Source organism: Dipodomys spectabilis, unplaced genomic scaffold (assembly GCF_019054845.1).
Source record: "Dipodomys spectabilis isolate Male_0828 unplaced genomic scaffold, ASM1905484v1 ptg000262l, whole genome shotgun sequence".
In the NCBI taxonomy this organism is placed as follows: Eukaryota; Metazoa; Chordata; class Mammalia; order Rodentia; family Heteromyidae; genus Dipodomys; species Dipodomys spectabilis.
The window spans coordinates 2,072,878-2,099,338 of record NW_024870939.1 but is presented as its reverse complement, the minus strand read 5'-3'; the positions used below and the strand labels follow the sequence as shown (position 1 = coordinate 2,099,338).

General features: G+C 47.6%; 1 protein-coding gene across 3 annotated transcripts in view; it reads left to right on the top strand.

Annotated features, from left to right (window-relative positions):
* Sfxn5 (sideroflexin 5) overlaps positions 1-26,461 on the top strand; it is a 113,175-nt gene that overhangs the window by 61,265 nt on the left and 25,449 nt on the right. For 2 of the 3 annotated variants that reach the window (XM_042699816.1, XM_042699815.1), the window contains exons 7-11: positions 240-293; positions 1,569-1,625; positions 1,758-1,823; positions 11,186-11,276; positions 24,935-25,050. In XM_042699816.1, coding sequence (XP_042555750.1) covers positions 240-293; positions 1,569-1,625; positions 1,758-1,823; positions 11,186-11,276; positions 24,935-25,050 — 384 coding nt within the window. The remainder of the gene's footprint in view (positions 1-239; positions 294-1,568; positions 1,626-1,757; positions 1,824-11,185; positions 11,277-24,934; positions 25,051-26,461) is intronic. The other variant, XM_042699817.1, reaches the window with a different exon arrangement.

Below are 26,461 nucleotides of genomic sequence, written 5' to 3'. Positions count from 1 at the left end.
GTTCAAGGACATCTTGGGTAGAAAAGTTTGTGAGACTCTTATCTCCAGTGAACTACACAGAAAGGCTGGAAGTGGCACTGGGGCTCAAATGGTAGAGCCCCAGCCTTGAGTAAAAGAAGTTCAAGGATAGTACCAGGGCCTGAGTTCAAGCTCCAGGACCAGCAAAGAAACAAAAACAAAAGTGTGGGTGTCTCTCTTGTCTTCTAAGCTCAGCCTTTGCCTTTCTTTCCCGGTCTCAGGTCGTGGGTCTTCTCTTGCCCAACCAGACGCTGGCATCCACTGTCTTCTGGCAGGTAAGAGTCTCCACAAGCAGAGGGCTCTTCAAGGAAGGGCTGAGCAGGTGCTGGTTAGAAACTCCCCATATGTCTCTGGCTCCATCCAGGCCCCTGGGTACAGTCAGCCCATAGCTGTGCTCCATCCTAGAAACAACAGGTGTAAAAACAGACTCCCAGCAAAGGCTCCCAGCATCCCACGCTGACTGTGACTATAACCTTCAGAGGTGAATGGGGGCGAGGTACTTTACCCTTGTTGGTGGCTACCATTCTGCCCTTGGCTGCTCATCTGGTGGCCAGTTGACACAAGGCCCACAACCTCCTTTTGACATTAGCCTCACACTCAACTTAATCTACCCCAACCCTGCATCAACGGACATCACATACCCTGGCTCTACTTGTGGAGACAGTGGAGTTGGGCCCCCTAAAACCAGAGGATGTTTTTGTATATGTCTGCACAGAGGAAGAGGGGCAGGAAGGAACACCTGCCTGTCTTCTGGGGGGAAATACCTAAGAGTTTTCCCTGAGCAGAATTGCCAAGTGGTAGTGGCAACTAGGGGGCTGGGGGATTTTTGTTGTTGGTGGTGGTGGTGGTTGTAGATCTGGACACTGTCCCTGAACTTTTGTGCTCAATACTAGCACTCTATCACTTTAAGCCACAGCTCCATTTCTGGTTTTCTAGTGGTTAATTGGAGATAAGAGTCTCATGGATTGTCCTGCCCCAGCTGACTTCAAACAGCGATCTTCAGATCTCAGCCTCCTGAGTAGCTAGGATTACAAGCATGAGCCACCAGTGCCTGGCTGGGCTGGGAATTAAAAAAAAATTGTTATTATAAAGTTGATATATAGAGGGCGTTACAGTTACATAAGTCAGGTAGAGTACATTCTTTTGGACAATGTTACTACCCCTTTCCTCACACTCTCCCAGTTTCCTCCTCCCATTGGGCTTGGGAATTTGTGAAAGAGGTGCAGGGCTGTCAATCATTCCATCTTCTGTCCAGCAAATACTATAAAATAAAGGTGATGTGGCAAAGGCTTGTTGGCCAGCATATGTCCTGATTTCAGCCAAGGGGACTGCTGGGATGAGCAGTAACTGCATGCTGTTATGATCAGAATAGAAGGATTTTCTGAGACTCACGACGTTGGGTATTAAAACCAGACCAGACATGAGCAAAGTGAGACAATTAGTTGGTCATAGGGAACCATCTATGCACTAGAGACAGTTATCTTTCTAGAGCTGTGCCTTCCAGAAAGGTGACCAGGCCTTTCCTGACTTCTCTCCTCATTGCCTTTCAGTGGTTGAACCAGAGCCACAATGCTTGTGTTAACTATGCAAACCGCAATGCTACCAAGGTGAGTGTTGCTGCCCTTCACTTGTATGGATTCAGTGAGGGTGACCCAGTCTTCCTCCCCAGGTGTAACATACCACCATGATTGGCACCAAGCAGTGCCCTACTTATGTACCTTATTTACACTGTCTTCCAGCCTTCACCTGCATCCAAGTTTATCCAGGGCTACCTAGGGGCTGTCATCAGTGCTGTCTCCATTGCTGTGAGTAACTCCTCTTCCCTCCCCTCCCCCAGATCAACACTGCAGGTGGACCCTTGTTTGAGAGCCAGCATGGGCAAGGGCATGGGGGATGGGGTCTATGGACAGACTGCCTGGGAAGGCTTTCTAGGCAGAGAAGAGGCTCTGGTAGTGAGAGCACACACTAGTAATTCAGGTTTTGGAGAATAGGTGGGAGGAGAGAAGAGGCTCTAGGAGCACCTAGGTCAGGGTATCTACTCTTAAGGGGGGCCTGCATGGACCTACCATGTTCCTCAGAGCAGCTGGTCTTCACAGCCAGTAATGTAGCCCATGCAATGGGGGGTCCACAGACTCTCCACAAGCTTTATGAGAATGGAGAAGTTACTTATTAGGGGAGTGTTGGAGATTGACTGAATGAGCATAGGATGGATGGATGCTAGGTTTCCAGCATAAAGACAGAGGGCAGACTATCCAGCAATGGGCCTGGGCCCGAGCCAGTGGAGAATCAAGCCTTGGGGATCTTGTCCCACCCTTGATCTCCATTCAGGTAGCCTTCAGTAACCAACTCTACAGAACAAAGCATCTCTTCACAACTTTATCATTTCGTACACGAATAACACTATGAAGACATAACATGGATTATTAGAAAATGCAAATCAAAACACATTCACAGCTAGACACTGGTGCCTCATGCCTGTAATCCTAGCTACTTAGAAAGCTGAGATGTGGAAGATTGTGATTTGAAGCCAGCCTGAGCAGAAAAGTCTGTGATATTGATAAGAAATCTCATCCTAATAAGGTATCTCCTCCATTGATTCCTGTTTCTGTTTATAATTTTTTAGTAGGTAAATTTGTATTTATCAAACAAATTACTATTTTTCATAATGTTTCTTCTAGGTATTTATTGTCAAGGTGTATTTATAATATTTTATAATTAAAGATACTGCAAGTAAAAAAAAAAGTCTGTGAGACTCCATCTCCAGTTAACCAGCAAAAGCCTGGTTGGAAGCATGGCTCAAATGACAGAGCACCAATCAAGCAAGCAAGCAGAGCAAGCACAAGGCCCTGAGTTCAAACCCCAGGACAAAAAATATTTTAAACATATTCACATGTAATGAGAGACGCTGCATGTACTAAGCCTTTGGTAAAAGTCCTTTCCTCATCTTTTCCATGCCATGAAATAAACACGAGTTCACTACTATGTAATAACCTATTATATCCTACACCATAATTAATGTGCTATTCTTCTAAAGTAGAGTTTTACAATTGTCCTGAAATGGCCTCATTTAGTTTATTCCCATATGGACTAAGTTATTTCCAAGTGGCTGTTATGGGTAGGGGGTGGGGGGGTGCCCCATCTCATGTGCCCAACTTCTCTTTCCTTCCCTAAATCCTTGTTTTACCACCAGTAAGAAGCCACATGTTTGCCAAACTTATTTAGATGGCTTTCTAACTTCTGCCACCTGGCCTGGGACTTTGAGGGTTCCTGAATCTGGGCTGAGGCCGGGGCCCTTCTTTGCTTCTTAGGGTGAAGGTGCTGAGGGTCTATCTAGCTCACAGCTTCACCAACCTCCTTTCCTTCCTGAGCTGTTGGGATGAGGCTATGTAAGAGCAAGGCTGAGCGGGGCAAGGCTCTAGTGAAGGGGATTGCTGCCTTGGTGGGGCCTTCCCTGGCCTGGGTTTCCAGAAACAGGAGTTCAGCTTCTTTTAGTAGCTCTGGTCTCTCTGTGTCCCAGTACTCATTGTTCCACCCTAGGTGTTTTAGCATTTCATCCCTGCACTTCCCAGGGCCCAGCTTCGTCCACAGTGGTGACTGGGGGTTCCCAAGACCAGGACCAGCAGTGTTACTCAGAATTGGAGGCCTCTAAGGGCTCCCAAAGCTGGAGTCTCTACCTGGCAGGGACTCGGCCTCACATTGAGCTGTGCCCACACTAGGGACACCCTCTCTCTCCTCTCTGCCTAGACCCAGAGCCCCAGAGATGAGGATCTTGCTGGCCCATGCTCCTCTCCTCTGACCCAAATCCTAGAAACTTCTGTTCTTCCCGTACTCAGTCATGCCCTGCCCGTGTTCCTGTCTTCTCATTGTTCCTCAACCCGAGTCTTGTTCCCCAGCTGGATTACAAGTTAACCAGGGACAGGCACCTGTCTCCTCCCCCACAGAGGGGAGCACAGAGCACTGCTCCATAAATACCTATTAATTAGGCTGCTGATTGATTGCCGGCCTCAGGAGGCCCCCTCCTCTCCCATCTACAAGCCTTAGAGGTGGCAGCGCCCCTCCGCCTGAAGTCTTCACGTCTTCACGCAGTGAGGGGCTCGCTTTGGCAGATGGAGCGGAGTTTCTGACTTGGAAAATCTGCAGCTTGCTTGCTTTTCTTTTGTGTGTGTAAATCACAAAACCTCTAAAGAAAGAGGCTTTATTTTATTTTCCTTTCTCTTGTTCTCTGGAACCCCAGGCCCCTCGGCCTCATTAACTGATCTCTGCTTCAATTAGTGACAAATCCCCTCCCAGAGTGAGCCTGTTAGGAGGAGATGACCTGCAAACAAGTGTCACGGCCCCAGTGGTTGGCCCAGCTCTGGCATTAATTAAAACGAGTCCCTACAAGCACACGGCCTGGATGGAGGCTGACAGGCTGAGAGCAGGTCCCTGAGACTGAGGGGAGCTAGGGTAGAGGCCAGCCTCCTCTCTGGGCCCTGGAGAGACCTCCCCTACTCCCAGAATTGCTCTTGGCCTTGTTAGCAGTCCCCCCAACCCCACCCCACCTGAATCAGGAAACCCCAAGTTTGCATGTCCCCTAATGAAGCTGAATCCAGGGCCACCGGGGTTCAGAGCCTCTTAGTGAACCTCCTAAATAGATTTGGCAATGTCTGCCTTCTTGCTTGGGAATAAAAAAGAAATTCCGTCTTAAGTTATTTTTGAAATCTAACAGTTTGCTGTCTTTTAACAAAGGAAGCCTCTCTCAGTCTTCATTGTGTTTTCATTCTGGAGTTTGGGGAGCACTTTTGTAGGCTGCTTCTCTGTGTTCAGGAGTTGAAGGCGCAGGCAAGACCCTGCTGACTTCCTGCAGAGTCTGTTTCTTGTCAGACACTTATCAGAGCCTGGGGACATCTACTGATGTGACCTTGGGGATGCCACAAAGGAAAGTGACCAACACTGGCAGTCACAATCATGGTGACACTGACTTTCAGGCACCTATTTTACTGTCACTGGGCTGATTGATAGGACCAATGGAGAAGGCCAGAGGCCAGCAGGAATGGGTGTCCCAGAGAGAGGGTACTCCTTCCCCCCACAAACACACACACACACACAGAGGCATGCAGGAGTTCAAAAACAGATTTAGACCCTGTTGGAAAATGCATGTGGCTGCCATGCAGGAGTGGCAGGAGGTGATGGTGATAGTGACAAAACAGAATAGTAGCAGAAGCTGTCATGACATGCTGGGGGACCTTGCTCAGTAGGTAAAGACCATATCAGGAACCCCAGCCCAGGCTTCGGGCCCTGGACATGGCAGGGGCTCAGGCATCAGTGGACTGGGAAAATGGTCATGGATTGGCAGACCTCCCATACAGGGATACAGGCATCCAGGTTCCTAGGGTGAGGATGGGCATGGAGCAGAGAAGACAGAGCTAAAGTCCTCCTTGACTCATAAGGAGCTGCCTGATAATGATACATTGGCTTTATGCCAATTCCCCAACTCCTCACCTTCATTTAGGCCTTTGCTGGCTAAAGTTCTCTGCTGGGGCAATGTGAACCTCCATTGCTAAGGATCTGGGTCTTTCTTTCATCCTTCCTAGGATGAATTTACTACCAGCAGGGGACCAGAGGAACCCTGAGTAAACCCCAACACCTTGCAGTTCTCATTGTCCCCTTGATTGTCAGTCTAGCCAATAATCATGATAGTAACAATGGCTCATGGAGTGGCTACCCTATGCCAGCACCATTTAGGTGTACGTCCATTTTACAGATGAAGGAAAAAGGCCTAGGGTAAAGTCAGTGACAGAGTCTACTCAGGCTTCCTCAAACATTTTTCTGCTTCCCCTCCTACCCCCCCCTCTTATTTATTTGTTTGTTTCCTGCTCCCCCAGTGGAATTAGGAAGTTAAAAAGCCACATAATGTGTTAGCTCCAGGCAAAAGAACTGTACCTTGCCTCTCTAGCCTGACTCCTCCCCAGGTGCCCTGAGAGCAGCAGAAATGGGAAGAAAACTTTGGAGAGGCTTCTTAGACCCTCCATCCACTTTTGTTCTTGGTTTCTGAGCCTCTGTCTTCTTGTTAGAGTCAAGTCAGCTGGATATATTTGTTCTTGGCTCCTGGAAGATAGGCCTGGCTGGCTCTGCAGTGATGGGGGAGGGAGGGTACTCAAGCTTTTCTGTTCTTCTCAGAGGATGAGGAGGTTTGGGGAAGAGCAGCACCTGTGAAATAGGGACCAGACTATTGTCCCACTGCTTTTGCTATGAAGGGCCATTGCATGGACCCCCACAACAGAATCTGAAGTGTTTAAGAAGCCTGCAGATGGTAATGCTGGCAATGGCAAGTCACACATGAAAAGTTGCTCCACATCTATTCTGGGGAGACAAGGTGCTGGCCCCTCCTACATAGAGGGGTCTGATGTAATTGGTTTTCTGCTTAGTGGCAACTGGGCCCTGTGGGCACAGTCCAGAGGTCATGCTTACCACTAGCACCCCAACAGTCCACTCAGCCACTGCTGGTGCTGACTGGAACTTTAGCCTATTTATAACCAGGTCCTGGCCACCTTTGCCCCTTTGCTCCTGATCCCATTGCCCAGCAACAGCCTGGCTGGGGCTGAAGGACAATTGACCTCCACAGAGGTCATCAGTCCACTTGGTATTCAAGTTTTTTTCTACAAAGAGTGCCCTCTGGTGGGTATTTGTGGTATTATATAAACAATTTGACCCATCCCAGCCTGTAGGACCCACCTAATCCCCTGACCATATAGTGTATAAAAAAATTACCATCCAAGACTGCATCTAAATTCTGACCTCATGCTACCCCTGTCTCCTCTTCATCCTTCAGGACCACTCAGACCCCCATAGCACATGCAGTAAGGTTTGCAGATCCAGCTGCAGACTGTCTTCTGAACACTCTACAGAGGCAACTTGGTATTTCCTGGCTCTGAACGTCTCCTGAGCCCCCCTCCCCACTTCCCTTCCCACCTAACCACCTCATACTCACTACTCACTCTTCAGAACTGTTAGGCAACCTTTATCTCTGAGGCCTGTCCTCCTGGGTCCTCCTCCTGGCTGAGAGGTGAAAAGATCCTCTCAGCAAGTCATTGATCTGGGCTGGGAGGTGTGGTTCTCGATGATTGCTAAGATGGATAGCAGTGCTTCACAAAGCAAATCTCTTGTTTGTTTTTCTTCCTATCTTTTGATATCCGACCATTCATTTTATTCTAGAAGCTTAGGTTACAACCTCCCTCACCCCCACCCCACCATATTAATTTCAGCAGTCACTTGGATGTCATCGAGGAATAAGAGAGATAAAAGCCCTGTGTCCCCATGCTTAGGGTTTGTTGGGAGCAAAAGATCATTAGTGAAGAGTCTGCAGGTAAAAAAAATTTCCTATACTATTCAATTCTTAATCAGATCCTTGTTTTTATCTTTATTTTTTATGGTATCGGTGTTTAAACTCAGGGCCTAGAACTTGCTTGGCTTGCTTGCTCACAAGCTGGAGCTCAGGGCCTAGAACTTGCTTGGCTTGCTTGCTCACAAGCTGGGCTCTGCCACTTGAGCCATTCCTCCAGCTCACTTTATACTGGTTATTTTAGAGAGGAGTTTCACAGACTTTTCTTACTGGATTGGCTTTGAACCATGATCCTCTAGATCTCAGCTTGCTAAGTAGCTAGGATTATAGGCGTGAAGCACTGGTGTAATCCTAGCTACTCAAGAGGTTGATCTGAGGATCTGAGGAAAGTAGTTTGAAGCCATCCCAGACAAGAAAGTCTGTGAGACTCTTTCTCTAATTAACCACCAAAAAAAAAAAAAAAGCAAAACAACAACAACACACACACACACACACACACACACACACACACACACACACACACACACACACACACACACACACGGAAAAAGCCAGAAGTAGAGCAGAGGTGTGGTTCAAGTGGTTAAGGGCTATCCTTGAGTGAAGTAGCTCAGAGACACAGACACTGCCCAGGCCCTACTTCCAGCCCCAGGACCACACACACACACACACACACACACACACACACACACACACACACAAAAGTAAATAAATATGTACTTACTGTGATAGGTTCCAGGCTTTTCCAGAGACTAGAGTATCCAATGGGCACCCTGAGGCAGGCGGAGGCCTGGTGTTTAGGCTAAAAGTAAGGAGGTGAGGGAGAGCCAGGCTGGGGAAAATTTTGTTTGTGGGAGGAGCCAAGAGGGGTGGAAATGGGGTGGCCATGGCCAGGTGACTGGAGCCTGCAAGCCATCATGGCCAAGTGATCACACAAGTGTCTTGGTGCCCTTCCATGCGGTGATCAACCCTTAAGCAAGTCCAAATCCATTCTCAAAGACAACGTGGACTGGTGTGGGGAGGGGATGGGGCAGACGACAGAAGCAGGCAGGTGAAGGGAGAGTGGGAAGGCATCAAGTGTGGTATTCCCCCAGGTCGGCCACATGTGTGGCTAATGGAGAATGCAGCTGGGTGAGACTTTACTCCAGTCCCACTGAATGTCTCCTCTACAGCCTTTCTGAAATCAGGCTGCTGTTGGCCTGAGGGATGTTGGTACTCAAGGATACAGTGACTGGCCCCATGACACTAGTTATGTTGTGAAGCCCCTACCCCACCTGTGTTTCTTGGTGCTAGCCAGCCTCTTTGCATTTTGTCAACACTACTGTTGTGATGCAGACCACCAGGGTGCAATGGCACTCAGACACTGAAGCACCACTCCTTACACAGTGCATAGTACATGGTTAAGAACCAAGCTTTTCTTTTCTTTTTTTTGTCCACCATGGGGCTTGAACTCAGGTCCTGGGCACTGGCCTTGTGCCTCTTTGTGCTCAAGGCTAGCACTCTACCACTTGAGCCACAGTGCCACTTCTGGTTTTTGAGTGGTTAATTGGAGATAAAAGTCTCACAGAGATTTTTCTGCTGGGGCTAGCTTTGAACTGCTAAGAGTGAAGTTTTAAGCCAAGCACCAGTAGCTCACCTCTGTAATCCTACCTACTCAGGAGGCTGAGATCTGAGGATCGCGATTTGATGCCAACCTGGACAGGGAAGTCTGTAAGACTATTATCGCCAATCAACCACCAAAAAACCAGAAGTGGTGCTCAAAAGCTGTAGAGGCTAACCCTGAGGTAAAAAGCTCAGGGACAGTGCCCAGGCTCTGAGTTCAAGCCCCATGAGCAACAACAACAAAAAGCACAAAGCTTTACAAATGGTGGGCCTTATGTGGATAGGGTGAGATTTAATGAAGTACTTGGATGTATCTGAGAGCAGGCCAACATACCCAAGCCTGAATTGAGACCACAAAGTGTGGAGAGGGCCTGCGCATAGTCGCGGGTTCACGAGGAGGCAGGGTGGTCATGATATCCACCCACCAGTGATGGGCCCATAAGCAATGGGAACAAGTGGCCTCTTACCCTAACTCTTCCTTACTGTCCCATACCTTGGACAGCCACAGCCTGGGAAGAAACCCAGTGTGGACTGCAGACTGGGGACTGGGAGCCCGTCTGTTCTGGTTTCTCAGGTCCCTTTGGCCTGGAACATTTGGTTGAGCCCATTAAAATTAAAAAGCCAAGTGGCTGGGAGCTTAGAATGCCAGCTCGTTTTCCCTGGCATGGTGGGTCCTGTTTAAGGGAACCAGCTGGCATTAATGGCACACAACTCATCATGAACAGCAGCTAGCGATCAGAAAAATCAGAGCTAATAATCAGGTTCAGGAAAGATAATGAGATACGGAACAATCACTGCTGAGGGTCCCCAGGGTCTGTTTTTAACAGCCTCCAAATAAGCTACAAAATAGAAATTAACCAAACAGGGGCTCCATTTGGGCAGAGGGGGAAAACAAACAAGGTACAGATTTTCCTAAGAATTCTTCATATGGCCAAATGTCAGTCCAGGGCCCATAGAGTTCAACAGGGCCTAAAAGAGGCAAGGGATCTTCTCTGACCACTTCTATCTAAGCTCAAACTACCAGCCAGTATGGGTGACAGGAAGCCAGAGGAAAAGGAAGAATGTCAAGACAAGGCTCTGACCTCAGTGTCAGGAGCAGAGGCTTCCATGCACTGCTACTGGTCTGGCCACATGCATCTTATTTGTACTCTCTCCACATTTGCTCGTGTGCTTTTCCCAAAAAAAAGTTCTGGTGGCCTCACCTGCCTGCCTCTCCTCCAACAAGCCCTTTCTAGTCTGTAGTGAGCTCTATCCCGTCATCATTTGTTGGCCAATGCACTTATTCTTCAACAATCAGCTAGTTGAGCATATACTACATGCCACTAGAGATGCAGGCCTGGTTGCTGGGCATACAACAATGAAAAAGGCCTGTGATCCTGGTTTCATGAAGGCATCAGAGCCATGAGCAGCAGACTGAGTGCAGGGAAGGTGGTTCTGAGGATATGGGAGGGTAATGTCATTTTCATTTTTATTACATGATAGCTACATTTATTGAGTCTTCTTCCTCTCCTCCTCCTCCTCCTCCTCCTCCTCTTCCACTTCTTCCTCTTCCTCCTCCTCTTCCTGTTCCTCCTCCTCCTCTTCCTCTTCGAGTGTGGGGCTTGAACTCAGGGCCTGGGTGCTGTCCCTGAGCTCTTTTCCTCAAAGTACTCTACCACATTGAGCCACAGCTCCACTCCCAGTTTTCAGGTGGTTAATTGCAGATAAGAGTCTCATGGACTTTCCTGCCCTGGCTAGCTTTGAACTGTGATCCTCAGATCTCAGTCTCCTTTGTAGTTTGTATTACAGGCATGAGCCACCAGCGCCTGGCTTATTGAGGCTTCTTACGTGCCAAGTTCATGCTTAACACTTTACATACACGGTTGTCACAGGTTGATGCCTCAGGTCAAATTGCTGGTAAGTGATTGTGGAGGTAGAACTCTGGGGTGAGCAGGAGACAATGGGTGTGGCCTGAATTGGGTGGAGCATCAGAGGCCCAGAGACTAGCATTGACAAAGACCCTACCTAGACCAGAAGACTCACCAGCTACTGATAGCTTCTAATGCAACTGGCTTTGCAGGGCTGTGCCTGGGGAGTGGGGAGTGAGGCTGAGAGGGGATTGTACCTTCTCAGGAAGGTTCACCTGACGCCCTTGAAGAGGGGCAATGATCTCTTCTCCCTGCTTTTTCTCCAGTTCTAGTCCCTCCCTCCCATGATCCTCTGGGGCACCACCATGCACTTTTTGTTTTTGTTTTTGTTTTGAAGGTGGGCCTTAATGTCCTGGTTCAGAAAGCCAACAAGTTCACCCCAGCCACCCGCCTTCTTGTCCAGAGATTCGTGCCATTCCCTGCTGTAGGTAAGATGTGCACGAAGCACAGACGCCATGGGAGTGCGGGGAGGGTGTTTGAGGTTCCTGTCAGCTGGAGAGATGGCTCATCCACACCTCTCCTGATGCCTTTTGGCTCTGGGCTGGAGTATCTGGAGCAAGATGTGTGCAGGTAGAAAAAGTATGGCTAGCTCTGTGTTTGAGGTTCAGCTTTTAGTGCAGGGATTAGCGTATATGTGTGAATATGCATGCATACACCAGCATTGTGGCTTGAACTCAGGGCCTATAAGCAGGACCTGTGGCTTTGTCACCAGTAGAAATCACTACTACTTTAATGTCACATGGTTATTACTTCGTGACCTTAAAATGTCATGGATGCTCAACACTAATCCCAAGTGACTACTAAATCTCATTTATTAACTCATTAGCTAAAAGGTATATCTCAGCCGGGCACTGGTGGCTCATGCCTATAGTCCTAGCTACTCAGGAGGCTGAGATCTAAGGATCGTGATTTGAAGTCCTGGTAGAAAAGTCCTCTTGAGACTCTTTTTTTTTTTTTTTTGGGGGGGGGGGGGTCCAGTTGTGGGGCTTGAACTCTGGGCCTGGGCGCTGTCCCTCAGCTCTTCAGTTCAAGGCTAGTGCTCTACCACTTGAGCCACAGCGCCACTTCTGGCTTTTTTCTTTTTGCTTATGTGGTGCTGAGGAATTGAACCCAGGGCCTCAGGCATGCAAGGCAAGCGCTCTACCACTGAGCCACTTTCCCAGCCCCCCGCCCCTCCCTTGAGACTCTTATCTCTTACTAACCACCAGAAAATCGGAAGTGGTTCTGTGGCTCAAAGTGGTAGAGTGCTAGCTAGCCTTGAGCAAAAATAGCTAGGGATAGCACCAGAGTTCAAACCTCACAAGTGACAACAGAAAAAGGTACATCTCTTACTAAATCACAATTTAAATTTTTTTGATAACTTGTTCCAATGAAATCTCTTAGTAATTCTTCGAATTAGTTTTATGCATTGTTCTGAGGGGGGTCTGTCAGCTTCATGCGTCAAGGGATTCTGTCTCAAAAAAGGGTCAAGGCTTCCTCTGGCCCTTAGGATACCACAAAGAAACATACCTTGTTTGGACATAGACATATGATAGATTTTTTTTTCCAAAAGAAATGAACAACTAGTAGCCTAGCTACTCAGAAAATGGTTATCTAAAGTATCTTGGTTCAAAGCCAGGCCAGATCAAAATGTCTGTCAGATTCTGTCTCCAAAATAACCCACAAAAGTCAAGCTAGATGCATGGTTCAAGTGGTAAGGGACAACTGAGTGAGTAAGCCAGTGAGTGTAAGGCCCAGAGTAAAACCCAGTACTGGAGAAAAAAGAAAGGAAGAAGGAAAGAGAGAGAGAGAAAGGAAGAGAAAGAAAGAAAAGAAGAAAGAGAGAGAAAGGAAGATAAAAAGAAAGCAAGGGAAAGAGAGAAAAGAGGAAGGAAAGGAGGGAGGGAGGAAGGAAGGAAAGAAGAAAGGAAGGAAGGAAGGAAAGAAAGAAGGAAGGAAATGAGGCCACAGACCATACTCTATCGACAGAAAAGTGCTTTAGAGCACCAGCGAAGTCCCCCTGAGAAGGTGGGGGATGTGTATAGGGCAATCTCACCTCTTCAATGGCCCAGAGGCTAATGAACCCCCCAAACCAACCACTCAGCCAACCCAGATAATTGCTATAGCAACTCCACACTTTTAATGAACTCTCAGCTATTTCTGTTATGGGCCATTAATGGAATAACTCTTTAGATCTAACTTCGTTAAGGGCCTAATTGAGCCAACGTGGCTGCCCAACTGGTGTTCATGGTTATTGGGCTAGAGGGTCAAAAACAGCCTGAGAAGGGGCAGCTGTTAGCTGCCCTGAACTGGATCTGGGACTCCACCAGATGTAATCTGTTCTTGAGCCAAGCTTCAGATAAGAACTTTGCCAGGGGCCTGTTCCAGCCCCGCTCTGCAGCCATCTTGCTGTGTGACCTTGAGGTGGTCTTAACTTCTCTGGGTCTCCTTCAGAGGACAGGCCCTTCTTTCCTTCTGAGCCTTTCTGCCTGCCACTCTTTGCTCCAGCCTGATTTCCCTCCCATTGTTCCCTTCATACACAGCCTTCAGCCCCCTTACTCAAGTCCAGTATCTGCTGGGCTACTTGAGATTCTATATATCCCAAGCCAGTTGCACAAGTTACATGTAGTGTGATTTGTTACCCTGACAGTTGTGGCTTGGCCAGGATCTTGAAAGAAGCTGCCCCTTTCTGCAGCTCAGACCCATCTGCAAATAGACACTTTGCAACTGCCCTGCTCTGTGCTGCCACAGTGCTGTGAGGCAAAAAGGGATGCCCCTCACTTACCAGGAGGTCAAAAGTCAGCGTCTTCTCACCACTTGACCTCCCTGTACCTTGTTCTCAGTTGCCATGGCCAGGATAGAGCATTGCTGTGCCCCACTGCAGGCTAGCTGGGCTTCCATCCTCATCCTGCTTGGAGTATTCACCCCTGCTTGCCAGGCTAGACCAGCCTACCCTAGACTATTGGTAGATGCTTCTGAGAAGCATATTCAGGATATGCTTCACCTTGTAAAAGGATTATTTGTCCCTTCGTGATACTGACGTGATAAGGAGACAGGATTACATGGAGGAAGTAGAGGAGCAAATAGAAGTGCTCATATTAAGTCTTGTTGAGGGGTGTGTGTGTGTGTGTGTGTGTGTGTGTATGTGTGTAAAAAGAGGTTTCCAGAAAAAGTGCTTCTCCCCACTACTCTGCCCAGATCTTCTCAGGGTTCCTGCCCAGCTCTAAGCCAGGTTGATGAGAGAAGACATCTCCTCTCTGGGCTCTATGATGTTAAGAAAGACTTGTGATCCCCAGAGACAAGATGTCTGGTCCTTGGGTCTAACTTTGCTGCTCCCACCCTTCTCAGACCTCACTTGAGCCCCTTTCAGCTGGGGCCACCTCAGCAGATTTCTGCTGGCCTGATCTGGACCTCCTAGAGACCACATAACTCTCCTCTCTCTCCCTTCCCCACTACCCCCCCCCTTTCTCAATGATCCTCATTTTGTGCTAGGAGGACCCCAGGACAAAGTGTGCCATGCTGGGCTGGGAAGGTGGCTCAGTGGTAGAGCGCTTGCCTTGCATACCTGAGGCCCTGGGTTCGATTCCTCAGCACCACATAAGCAAAAAGAAAAAAGCCAGAAGTGGCACTGTGGCTCAAGTGGTAGAGTGAGTGCTAGCCTTGAGCTGAAGAGCTGAGGGACAGCGCCCAGGCCCAGAGTTCAAGCCCCACGACCGGACCCAAAAAACAAACAAACAAACAAAGTGTGCCATGCTCATTTCCCAGAAGAATTAGCAAATTCAGACTGGCTGAAAGTTATACTTTGCTAGTCAAAGCCAGGCCTCCGAGGCCTCCTGCCATCAGTAACTGAGAAACAGGGATGTGTCCAGAGGTGGCAGGATCACACTCCCCCCAAGCTGGCCCTTAGCTTTTCAGCTGGAAGTGTGTGGTGTGTGTGTGTGTGTGTGTGTGTGTGTGTGTGTGTGTGTGTGTGTGTGTGTGTGTGTGAGTGCATGTGCACACGCACACGTGCACATGCACTGAGTTCATGGGAAGCCCTTGATGCCCCTGCAGCCCCCTCTCTCCCTCAAGGTGGTTTCAGAGCTCTTCATGCCCCTGGTCTAAAACAGCAATCACGTGAGAAATCTCAGTTTCTATTTATACATGGAGATGTTAGGAAAGACGGTGAGCCCAGGAGCATGTGTGCTGGCATCGGAATCGATTGGGGACTGGTAATTAATTTGTTTAGACCTTAATTAATTCTCCAGTTCTTTCTTATTTGTGGACTGTCACGCTTAATTGTGTTCAGGAGCTTGAGCTCAGAGCAGGCCCTCCATTAATTGACGGGAAGTTGCTGTGAGGTGGAAGTTAATGGTTTGGGAAGCTGGGCAAACAGTGTAATTAAAGGTCAATAGAGGAAGCATCGGAAAAATACACACCCCTAGGTCCAGCCACCAGTCTCCAGGAGCAGATGCCATTCTTGGGGAGGCAGTTCCCACAAACAGCCATTTTGTGAGGCTTTAAGGAAAGGCAGAGAGGGGGAAAGGAAAGGGACATCAGCAGGAGGGAAGGACACTGGCCAAGGGACTAGACACGTTGCTGTCAGGACTGGGCAAGGGTTTGGGGGAAGTAGAGACCACAGAGGTCATCTCAGCCCTTCTCTAGACTTGCTGCTCCAAGCTGTGTACATGGATGTAGGCAGGGAGCGCTGGAGGTCACCCTCAGCCTGCATGGCTGTATCTGTGGAGAAGGTAACGGCAATGGATGCAGTCAGCTAATAAATACCTCCATTTGGGCCTAAGCTCCCCCGGTGGGGAAGGCCTGAGCCTCAGCCTCAGGCCTCAGCCAACTCCTTCCACAGAAAAACCTTCCCACGTGGACCGGAAATACCAACCTCAGCATCCTCTGCTGGCAAATCATTTCTCCCAGTGTCATTCCCCAACAGTCCCGCTTGTGAAATGTCAAAATGTAGTTCATGGCCACAAAAAGATCTCTGTGCTCACTGGTGAGCCATTGAACAAGATATCCAGGCAGTCTTTGCAAGATCTGTTTGTATCATACCCAGTGTCATCCCCCCACCCCCCACCACCATGAGTACCCCTCCAGCCCCTTTCTGCCTCAGACTGAATGGGTATTTGCCATCTCAATTGCCCTTTTCTCCAGGGATCTTTCTTTGTGTTCAGGCCACCCTGCCTTCCTTATCCAGGAGGTAACTGCAGTGCTACCTGAGCCCCATCCACCCCCAATCAAACCACAGATCCCCAGGCTTGCTGCTCCTCCACCCCTCCTCCCCTGTGAGTAGCAGGCAGCAGTTATGCTGCGCCCTGGGACAGGTGCTTCCACCATGGCAGTTAGTGGCACGTTATGAGGCATTCATTGCCTTTGGGCTCCCCTCTTGGCTACTCATGCAGTGTTCTGGTTTTCATATAGGTTTTCACCATCACCCTTGTGCAGTCTTTTGGTCAGCGGTTGTAGTAGATGATCGGTGGCCCACCACTCATCACCTGATCCTAGCCATGTTACCCAACTTTTCAGGCCGTGGTTGCCCCAACTATAAAAAGGGGGTGCTCGTATCTCTAAAGCAGAGTGTTCACAGGGATCAAACATTGCCCTTTTCCCAACACATCACAAGTAAATTTTAGTCCCCCTCTACCTGCCTTAACCAAGGAGCATCTGTAAACTTGATATTTGGGGACCAAGGAGTGAGCAAATGCTCAAAATGGCACAAAAATCAAATATTCCAGTGACAAGTACTATAAAGCTTCATTGAGGTTTGAAATCCCTTAGACATAATTTCTAAGTCGTCTTCCAGTACTTCCTACATTTTAGGAATCTAACATAAGCTGAATTATTTAGAGAGAATATTTGGAGAGAGAAAGAAGTACCCCATGGATTCTGAGGAGACACTAAAGAGCCCTCATGACAGAGCTATCTGGAAAAGTGAGTAGATCTAGAATTGAAAAAGTCTCAGAACCAGCATGAATCTGCAGCTTGTGTCAGGCTTCTGAAGGACAAGACCAATGGGTCCAAATCGGCTGGATAAAATCTCTAGTGGTAACTAGCCATTATTTCATGGCTGCCTTTGATGAAGGAGGACTATGGCTCATGTTTAAGGAATGGAGCCACCAACCTGGCAGGGCTGTAAGTTCACTAGCAAGCGTAAAAAGATCTGTAGAGGTGCGCTGATAGAAGATGTGCTGGTCTCCAAAATGTAACAGCACAATTGTTAATAGGGCACCAATACCTAACCTAGCTGAAGGACCTGGGATGAAGATCCTGGGCAGAGGAGGGTTTCATGGGCTGGATGCTTAGAATGAGTTCACTGGATAGTGTGTATGCTCAGATGTCAGCCTTTTTGAGGATCGTGGTTTGAAGCCAGCCAGGGTATGAAAGTCTGTGGGACTCATCTCCAATAAACTAAAAAAAAAAAGCTGGAAATGAAGCCGTGGTTCAAGCAAAAAAGTACTAGAACCTTGAACAAAAGAAGTTCAGAGACAGTGTCTAGGCCCTGAGTTGAAGCCCCTAAGGACTAACACAAAATAGAAAGAGGAGGAGGAGGAGGAGGAGGAGGAGAGATGACCATAATGAAGGAAGGAGTCTATAATCAGACTAGTCAGAGTATTTCTGATAAATGGGAGCCCAGCAAGGGTGGCAAGATCTCCTGATGAAATTAATTAATTAATTAAGAGCACAGTCTGTTATTAGAATGAGCTACATGGCCTCCTGGGTTTTAGAGAAGGGTTCAATGACCAGACTGGCCCAAAAATTATACAGGGATCTCATAAGTGTTTCAGAGAAGCTTGCCCAGGACCTGACATACAGTATTTCCTGAATAGAATGGCCTTCCAATTGAGATATTTTACCATTCCTGAAATTCAGAAAGCAAAGAAAGTCGGAAGGTATGAGGCAGAGGGAGGGTGATGCACAAAGGAGGAAGAAGGGGCTTTGAGTATGTGATTTGGGCTTGAGCATTTATCTACAACCATAGGAAACCAATGCAGAGTGCGAAGCCAAGGGCACAGCAATTCGGCAAGAGGAAGCTTTTCAGAAGAGGGATGTATTGTTAGTAGCAATCTTCCCTGAAGTCAGCCCACAGCTAGATTTACAGGCTGATTTTCCAGTCTAGAAATTCCTGGTCCTCGCTTGGTACTACAATATGGGTGTGACACTGTCCCCAGATTCCCAAGCTATTGAAAAGAAAACCTGTGCCATTCAGCACTGCCTCTCAGATGAAGTAACAGGGACTGCGAGTATTTAGATAGTCATCATCATTTACTAAATGTCACTCCACTCTGCTGGGATTTGCATGTGAAGATGGTACATGCACGCTTGTAAATACACAGATCATCTGGGCAGGACATGAGTACCTAGCTACTGTCGCTGCCTCTGGGAAGGGGATCAAACTAAGGGTCAGGGCTGTGGGGAAACTCCCACCTTTTACCCAGTTGTAACTCTTTGCCCTGTGCAATGAAAGGAGGAGATATCTATTTTATATCATACACTAAAATAAATTCCATAGAGATTATAGGCCTTGGGGCTGGGAAGGTGGCTCAGTGGTAGAGCGCTTGCCTTGCATGCATGAGGCCCTGGGTTCAATTCCTCAGCACCACATAAAGCAAAAAGAAAAAAAAAGCCAGAAGTGGTGCTGTGGCTTAAGTGGTAGAGCGCTAGCCTTGAGCTGAAGAACTGAGGGACAGCGCCCAGGCCCAGAGTTCAGACTCCATGACCAGACCAAAAAAAAAAAAAAAAAAAGAGATTATAGGTCTAAATGTGAAAAGTAATAGTTTAATACTTTAAAAAATAAGCAGAGATGAACATTGAAGTATCAGTGGAATTTCTTTCTTTCTTTTAAACTGGTACTAGAGTTTAAACTGAGGTCCTCACACTTGTTAGACAGGTGCTCTACAACTTCAACTATATCCCTCAGCCCTGAAATTTCTTAATGATACCAAAAATACACAACAGAAAGGAAAAAGGTTTATTTGATATACTGAAATATATATATTTGATATATTAAAATATATAACTATATAACAGAAGACACCACTAACAGAGTAAGGAAAACCACTCACAGGCTGGAAGTAGCCTTTTGTAAACCATTTAACCAATGAGGATTAGGTTCTGATACGTATTTTTAAAAACTTTTGGAAATTGACTTTTTTCTTAGCTTCAGAAAGTTATCTTTGACTATTCATAAGAACGAGTTCATGGTTTTTTATCTTTATCTTTTTATCTTTATCTTTTTTTTTTTTTTTTTGTGGCTGGCCTCTGTGTAGACTAGGCTAGTCTCAAGCTTGTGATCCTCCTACTTCAGCCTCTATAGTGCTAGGATATCAGAGATGTGTCAATACACCTTCACCAAATCTTTTTCTTAATAATGTTGAAGCTATTTGATTGTGAGTATTTTTGCTGAAATAAGGAAAAACCCTTTACTCCTTAAATAATAATTTTTTTAAATGCGTTTTTTTACAGACAGCTAGTTTCAGATGAGATCAGCAAGTCTTCCCTTCCTTTTTACTCTGCTTTGCTGTGGCCTAGTGGGCTTCTTCTTCAAGCTAGCTTCTTTTATGGTCATAAGACAACAAAAGCAATTCCAAGCTTCCCAATTGTGTTGGGAGGACAAGAAGCTCTGTCTTTTATCTGCCCCTCACACAGGATGGGACCTTTCCTAGGATTCCCAGAAGACAGCCCTCATTCGCTAGGGTTGAGTTACCTGTCCCTTTCTACACCAATCGCTGGCAAAGGGAGAATTGTCGCTATTCATTTCAAATAATTTTTGGGGAATACCATAGTTATTGGGAATCAGTCACCACTGACCTCCATAGCTTAACATTATCATAGCTAATAAATATATTTTCCCAGTCTCCTATTTCTTATAGAATGAAAGCAAGACTGGTGTTATGACTCAGGTGGTAGAGCACTTGCCTATCAAAGTGAAGCCCTGAGTTCAGTCCAGCACCACCAAACAACAATAACAACAAATCTCTAAGATGTGTGTGTGTGTGTGTGTGTGTGTGTGTGTGTGTGTGTATGTGTGTGTGCCAGTGCTTGAACTCACTGAGCTTTTGTGCTCAAGGCTAGTATTCTATCCCTTGAGCCACAGCTCCATTTACAGCTTTTTGGTAGGTTTTTGGAGATAAGAGTCTCACAGACTTTCCTGCCTAGGCTGGGTTTGAGCTCTTAACCTCCCAAATAGCTAGGATTATAGGTGTAAGCCATCAGCACCTGTCTAAGTTGGCTTTAAAAGTTTGTATAGCATGATTACATTCACATTATAAACATTCAAATAATATACAATCATTTAGTGAAAAATGCAGAAGCCTCTAAATAACAGGCCCTAAGTCTCAAATTGAGTTCTTTACTCCCAGGGCAGTGCTCTGTGAGGCATGAGGTTCCAAAACATTACCTGTGGATTTATGCACACATATGCACGGGGATAGCAATTACAGGGTTTTTACATACAGTAAATCATCATGCATATACTCAGTAGCTTTTTTCACATAACAGTTTGTTTTGGAGATCTTCCCATGTGAGTTCCCTAATGGTGGACATTTAGGTTGTTTCTAATTATTTGCTCTTACAAACAGTGCTATAATTAACATCCTTGTAAATGTCTCTTTGTGCATATGGGCAAGCATTTCTTTAGGGTAGCTATCTATGGTTTGGCAATTTCTACTGCCTTTAATTGCATTGCCTGGTATCTGGCAGACAATCTTCTGCATGTACAATAACTTTTCATGTCCGTGCACCATTATAGTGTAAGTTTGAAAAAGATGTTTTAGGCAACAATTAGGAATCTAAGTTTAAGTTCAAATTCTGTGTGGATTGCTGTGGTCGGCTGAGGTGACAATTGAATGAAGAGATTCCTCTACATGTGACAAAGATCACACAGATAAAGGCAGTTATGGTGGCCTTAGCAGGTACGATGTCCCCTCCCCCATGCCTTAGCACACAACATTGTTTTGTTCTTGTTGATTTTTGTGCCAAGACTAGGGCTTGAATTCTGAGCCTCACATTCTCCCTTAGCTTTTTTGCTCAAGGCTAGTGTCTATCATTTTTTGGTGATTAACTGGACAAAAGAGTCTCTTGGATTTGAACTTTGATTCTCAGATCTCAGCCTCCTCACCAGCTAGGATTTATAGACTTGAGCCATTAGCACCTGGCTCACATCATGATTTTCCAAACATAAAAATATGATAAAATGCAACTGGGCTCAGTGCCTCATACCCATAAGCCTAGCTACTGAGAGTAGGAGGATTGAGGTTCAAGATCAACCTGGACAAAAAGTTCAAGAGACCCCATTTTGATCAATAAATAGACCAGGCAGAGTGGTGTGCACCTGTCCACTACTCAGGAAGCATAAAAAGGAGAATCATAGTCCAGGCTGTCCTTGGCAAAAAGAGAGACCTTATTAGAAAAATAATGAAAGCAAAAAAGATCTAAGGGTGTGGTTCAGTAGTAGATTGCCTGCCTAGCAACTGCTAGGCCCTGGAGTTCAAATCTCCAGTACTGGTAGATAAACATAGATAGGCTGATGGTGATAGATAGATAGATAGATAGATAGATAGATAGATAGATAGATAGATAGATAGATAGATAGATAGATAGATGTGGGGAACTAGATCTTAGAACTGAAGAGCTATGAAATCCTAATTTCTCAAAATCAATTGCCTATGGCTCTAGTGTTTGAATGATCCTTTCCCCAGTGAGTTGATAGAACTACTTTCCTACCAATCCATTTCCCACACAGGTATGTATGATGCTGGACTGCACTGTGTTGAGCTACTTTATTCTGTGCTGGCTACTGGGACAGACTTCCCTGAAGCCTTCATTCTGAGAATGTCCTTGCACATTTGTCTACTTCTCTTTCTTTTTTCCCCCATACTATGGCGTTTATACTGGGTGCTTCATTAGCTGTTCACAATCTTCATGACGTTACCTCACAATGGGTCAGATGTGAGAACATCTGCAGCAGTCAAGTGCGTTTTCCTCAGGACTTCACACTGAGCTTGCCATCAGTGTGAAGCAAGCTCTCTCCTTTCTCTCTCTCTCTCTTTTCATGACATTTCCAAGCATTGCTGCTCCAACATCAGTTATGTTGAGTCTTGAATGGTGTCAATCTGAGTTGAAAATGTGCCAGCTTTCTTAACATTATCTCTAACAGACTGCTTAATTAACCTGATGATACTGTCAATAGTATATTTTGCCTGTGTTAGAAAAGAGACCTATGATTGCGCTACTCCTCTCCCCTCCTCTCCCTTCCCTTCCCCTCCCTTCCCTTTCCCTTCCCTTCATTTCCCTTCCCTTCCTTTACCCTTTCCCTTCCCTTCCCTTCCCTTCAATTTCCCTTTCCTCCTCTCTTTTCCTCTCCTCCTCTCCTCTTCTCTCTTCTCTTCCACCCTATTCCTCCTCTCCCCTCCTTTCCCTCCTCTCTGGCATGTACCAGCCCTGTGTTCTTACTACTCACGACTAGTGATGTTGGAAGCATGCACATATACGAGTTCTGTGTAAATGGACAGAAGAGATTATAGGGCATGGCCATCCACATAGGCAGTAGTTACTTGGAGTTACATAGGCCACTATCCCACTAGGGAGCTTTGGAGCAGCCATCATTCAGAAGTGGGCTTTAAGCTTTTTTTTTTCCTGTCTTTTTTTTTCATCCATCTAGCTTAGATAGGGCCCCCAGTAGGTCGTAGAGAGGCTGCCTGAGGGAAAAAAAAAAAAAGGAGGCTGGCTTTTGCCTTTGGTGTCATGTGGTTTTGTGTTTGAACCAAGCCCTTCTGTGCCCTGCTACCTCTATAGTCCACATCTGGGAATTGTAGATGCCACCATGAACCTGGGGCTGGTCTACATCTCCAAGTTGACACACTCTCTTCTTTGTCTGCCAGGCTTTCTCACACATATACATACAAAATAGGGACTGGAGACATTTTGACTGTCTTCAGCTTCCTCTGACCTGGTGTGGGTGTGGGTGTGGGTGCAGCCTGTGCTCAGAGATCACATAACTGTAATCTGGCTCTGCCTGAAGTGGTGGTGGCGGCAGTGGTGGTGTTGATGGTGGTGCTGGTGGCGGCAGTGGTGGAAGGTATTCTCAGGCGGCAGGGATCCATGTCTCTCAGGGCAGAAAGCCCTTCTCCCCTCCAGTGATTTTCTTGGTTATTATGGGAACCGAACCTAGCAGCCTCAACTTGGGGATGCAGAGCATAGCTCCAACCACTAGAGGGCGGGTCAGTAACATGCGGCCAGGTACCAAGACCTTTCAGGGGCCCTTTTAGGGCCCTGGGTGTCCTGGGATACCTGGAAAAACATAAGAGTTAAGACTGACCCAAACCCAGATGCCCCCCTTCCTCCAGGTCATTCCCTGCTGCTCTTTCTTAATTCTCCTGCTGTGGCTGAGATAAGAATTTCTCAATATCTGCACGGTTGACATTTGAGGACCAATAATCTCTTGTGGAGCTGTCCTTGGAGCCAAGAGACCTTTAGCAGCTCTGGCCATCCCATCTCCTATGCGCTAGTAGCACCTTCACATGCACTTCCAGATCTTGGGAACCAAAAATGCCTCCAGACGTGACCAAATGTCTCCCCAAATTGCCCCTGCTTGAAAGCCACTGTTGAGACAGGTGAGCGTGTCTGCCGTGGGCCCAGAGGACGGGAGGCTTGAGGGGGCCCGCTGTGGTTAGCATTACACAGTGTGGAGACAGCAGAGATGACATATGTGCTCTAAATACATTTTAGAACTGTGTTTTGCTCTCCTGCTTTTCCTCTCCAAAGACTGCAAAGCCTCTCGGTCTTTGCCTTGGTTTATTCCACCTCCTCCCTTTATGGCAATAGAGACTGAGGTTCAGAGGGCCCAAGCTTTTAAGCCACCCCTCATCTCCAGAGGCCTTGTCCCCCAGCTGTGAGCACTCTGGACTGTGGGGCTCCCTAGCCATTGGCTTTGACCTCAGGAGCATCTGTGGGCTCCCTCCTACTCCTCTGGCACACTGGGCCTTGCCACCCCTCCAACTCCCCAAACCCGGTGCCCCCCCCACCAGAGGGGGGGAAGCAGCAGGTGTTGATGCTAATCAGCGTTCACAGCCCAGAACTGCAGTCGCTCCCAGGCTCACACACTCCCCAAAATTAAACACTCATTATACAAAATTAATTGACATTAATTAGCAAAAATTAAAACTTTAAACACAGCAAGGCGCTTTGGGGGGAGGAATGGAGCAGGCGGGCTCTGCATTTGTCACCCCCCTACTTCCCACCCGCCTACTACCCCCAAGTCTCCCCACTTCCATCCTGAAGCAGGGCTGGAGGAGTTCAGTCCAGATCTGTACCAGCACCTCACAATCAGCCCAGTGAATCCCGGTTGAGGATGGCAAGAAGAGGTACCCTGTGCTAGTCACTAACTGATTCATGCCCCCCAGACTCCGCATCTAGTGCTTTACTAACAAGCCAGGAGCCTCCTCTCAGTCCAAGTCCCCATGAGCTCAGGGAGAGGCGGGGCCAATTGAAGTGTCTGAACCACTCTGCCTGGCCCCACGTACCTGCTCCTGGGTACCTAGAGGTTTAGACACTGTCGATTGTCTGCTCTGTCCCACTTCTCTGTGTGACCTCAGAGAAGTTCCCCCTCCCCTCTGCATCTCCATCTCCATCCATATGATGAGGGGGTGGTGCTGGGTGAGCACTGAGGTTCCTGCCTGCTCTGGCACCTGCTGTCAGGGATGCAAATCTCTGGGAATTTGATTCACTCTGAGCAGAGGCAGGAGGGGCTGAATATGGAACATGGGAACTAGCACTTCAAGAGAGCCCCGGGTGGCCCAGGGAGCTGAGCTGCTGGTGATGGAACACCAGACCTCAAAAAAGAGGGTCTTGAGATCCTTCTAGATTAGAAGCTACTTCATCTGATTATAGGGCTTGCCATATAGGGCAGCGACCTTGAACTCCCTGAGCTTTGAATACTTTCCCCCTAACACCTGTTATTTTTACTTGCCAGGTGCCTGAGGGACTCCAGATCCCTCCCCAGGCTAATAGGATGACAGAACCACATCCTGAGCACCCTTGTGGCCTGAACAGGGAAGGAGCCAAGTTAAAAGCCATCCTTCACCTCACCCCTGCTTTTGCACCTCTCTCTCTCTTTCTTCAGCCAGTGCCAATATCTGCAACGTGGTCCTCATGCGGTACGGGGAGCTGGAGGAAGGGATTGATGTCCTGGATGCTGATGGCAACCTTGTGGGCTCCTCCAAGATTGCAGCCAGACATGTAAGTTGGCCGGGAAGGGGGGGGGGGGGGGGGGCAGAGGCCCTGGGAAGGGATTGGTTTTCCCATAATATGTGCATCACCATAGTACGCTGTTTTTGTGCTCTGGATGTCTCCTCCTCACTGCGGCCTACCCCAGCCCCACTGTGTATGAGCCCTAGGCCTCACAGTCTGTTCCCAGTCAAATTTGTCCCCTCTGATGGTTCCTCACTTCGACCTCCCTCTCATCGACACTATGAAAGGTCTCCATTTCTCCTCTCAGCCCCTCAGGACCCAACTCCTCAGTTGAGGTGTTAATTGGTGAGGGCAGAGGAGAATCCCCAGGGCTTTTTCCCCAGTCCAAGGCACAGGACCCTGCCACCACCCTCCCTAGGACTCCACATCCTCCTGGGTATGAACGGAAAGCCTGAGCAATGGCAGGTAGTGTGATTAGTGGGGACTTTAGCAGTGGGAGCCAGCACAGTGAGTGTAAGGATTTCAGGCTTGTAGAGGCCAGTACATGGTTTGAAGAGTGTTCTCACAAGACCCTCATTTACCTATGGCTTCCCTGGTCCCATCCACTCTAGCACATGGGACTTAAAACCCATATCCTGTGCTTTCCCAGCCTTTATCCTGATGGTTGATGGCTCATCCTGCTACCCCAGGCTCTGGCCTGCAAGTGCTGGGGATGGAATAAGTAGTCAGCCATGCATGGACTGAGCGTTCACCTCTGCTCCAGCCCCTGTCTCTCAGCAGCTCCCACTTGAGGCCAGAGCCTTTCTCCTGTCCATGAGGCCTCTTCATAGCCATAGATCCTCCCTCACCACCAGTCTCAGGAAGTTCAGGACCCATCCAGGGCTTTGAAGGGAGAGAGGTGCCATGCCAATAGTGCATCCTCTAGTCGGTTCCCTAGCTCTAAGGCCTTCCATCCTTTTCTCTACCTGGGACTAATCATGAAAAGTCCAAGTTCCTGAGAGAAACTTTCAGCCTTCCAACCATCATCAGAGTGGATTTAGCCTCAATTTTCTTTTTTCTTTTTGTTGGCTCTGGGGCTTGAACTCTGGGCTTGGGCACTATCCCTTAGCTCTTCAGCTCAAGGCAAGCGCTCTACTGCTTGAGCTGTAGCACCACTTCCAGTTTTCTAGTGCTTTATTGGAGATAAGAGTCTCATGGACTTTCCTGCCTGGGCTGGCTTTGAACCAAGATCCTCAGATCTCAGCCTCCTAAGTAGCTAGGATTACAGGCATGAGCCACTGGCCCCTGGCTTAGCCTCAATTTTCTATGTGTTCCTAGCCTCCTTCTGCAACCAGCCCTTGTGAGAGAGGTCAGCCATAATTCTCCGCACAACCCAACCACAAGGCAAGCCAAGCTCCTGCAGCCCTGGGCTTCCTTCAGTCGGACTTGACCTATTACTTGCTGCCTGGGGAAAAAGTAG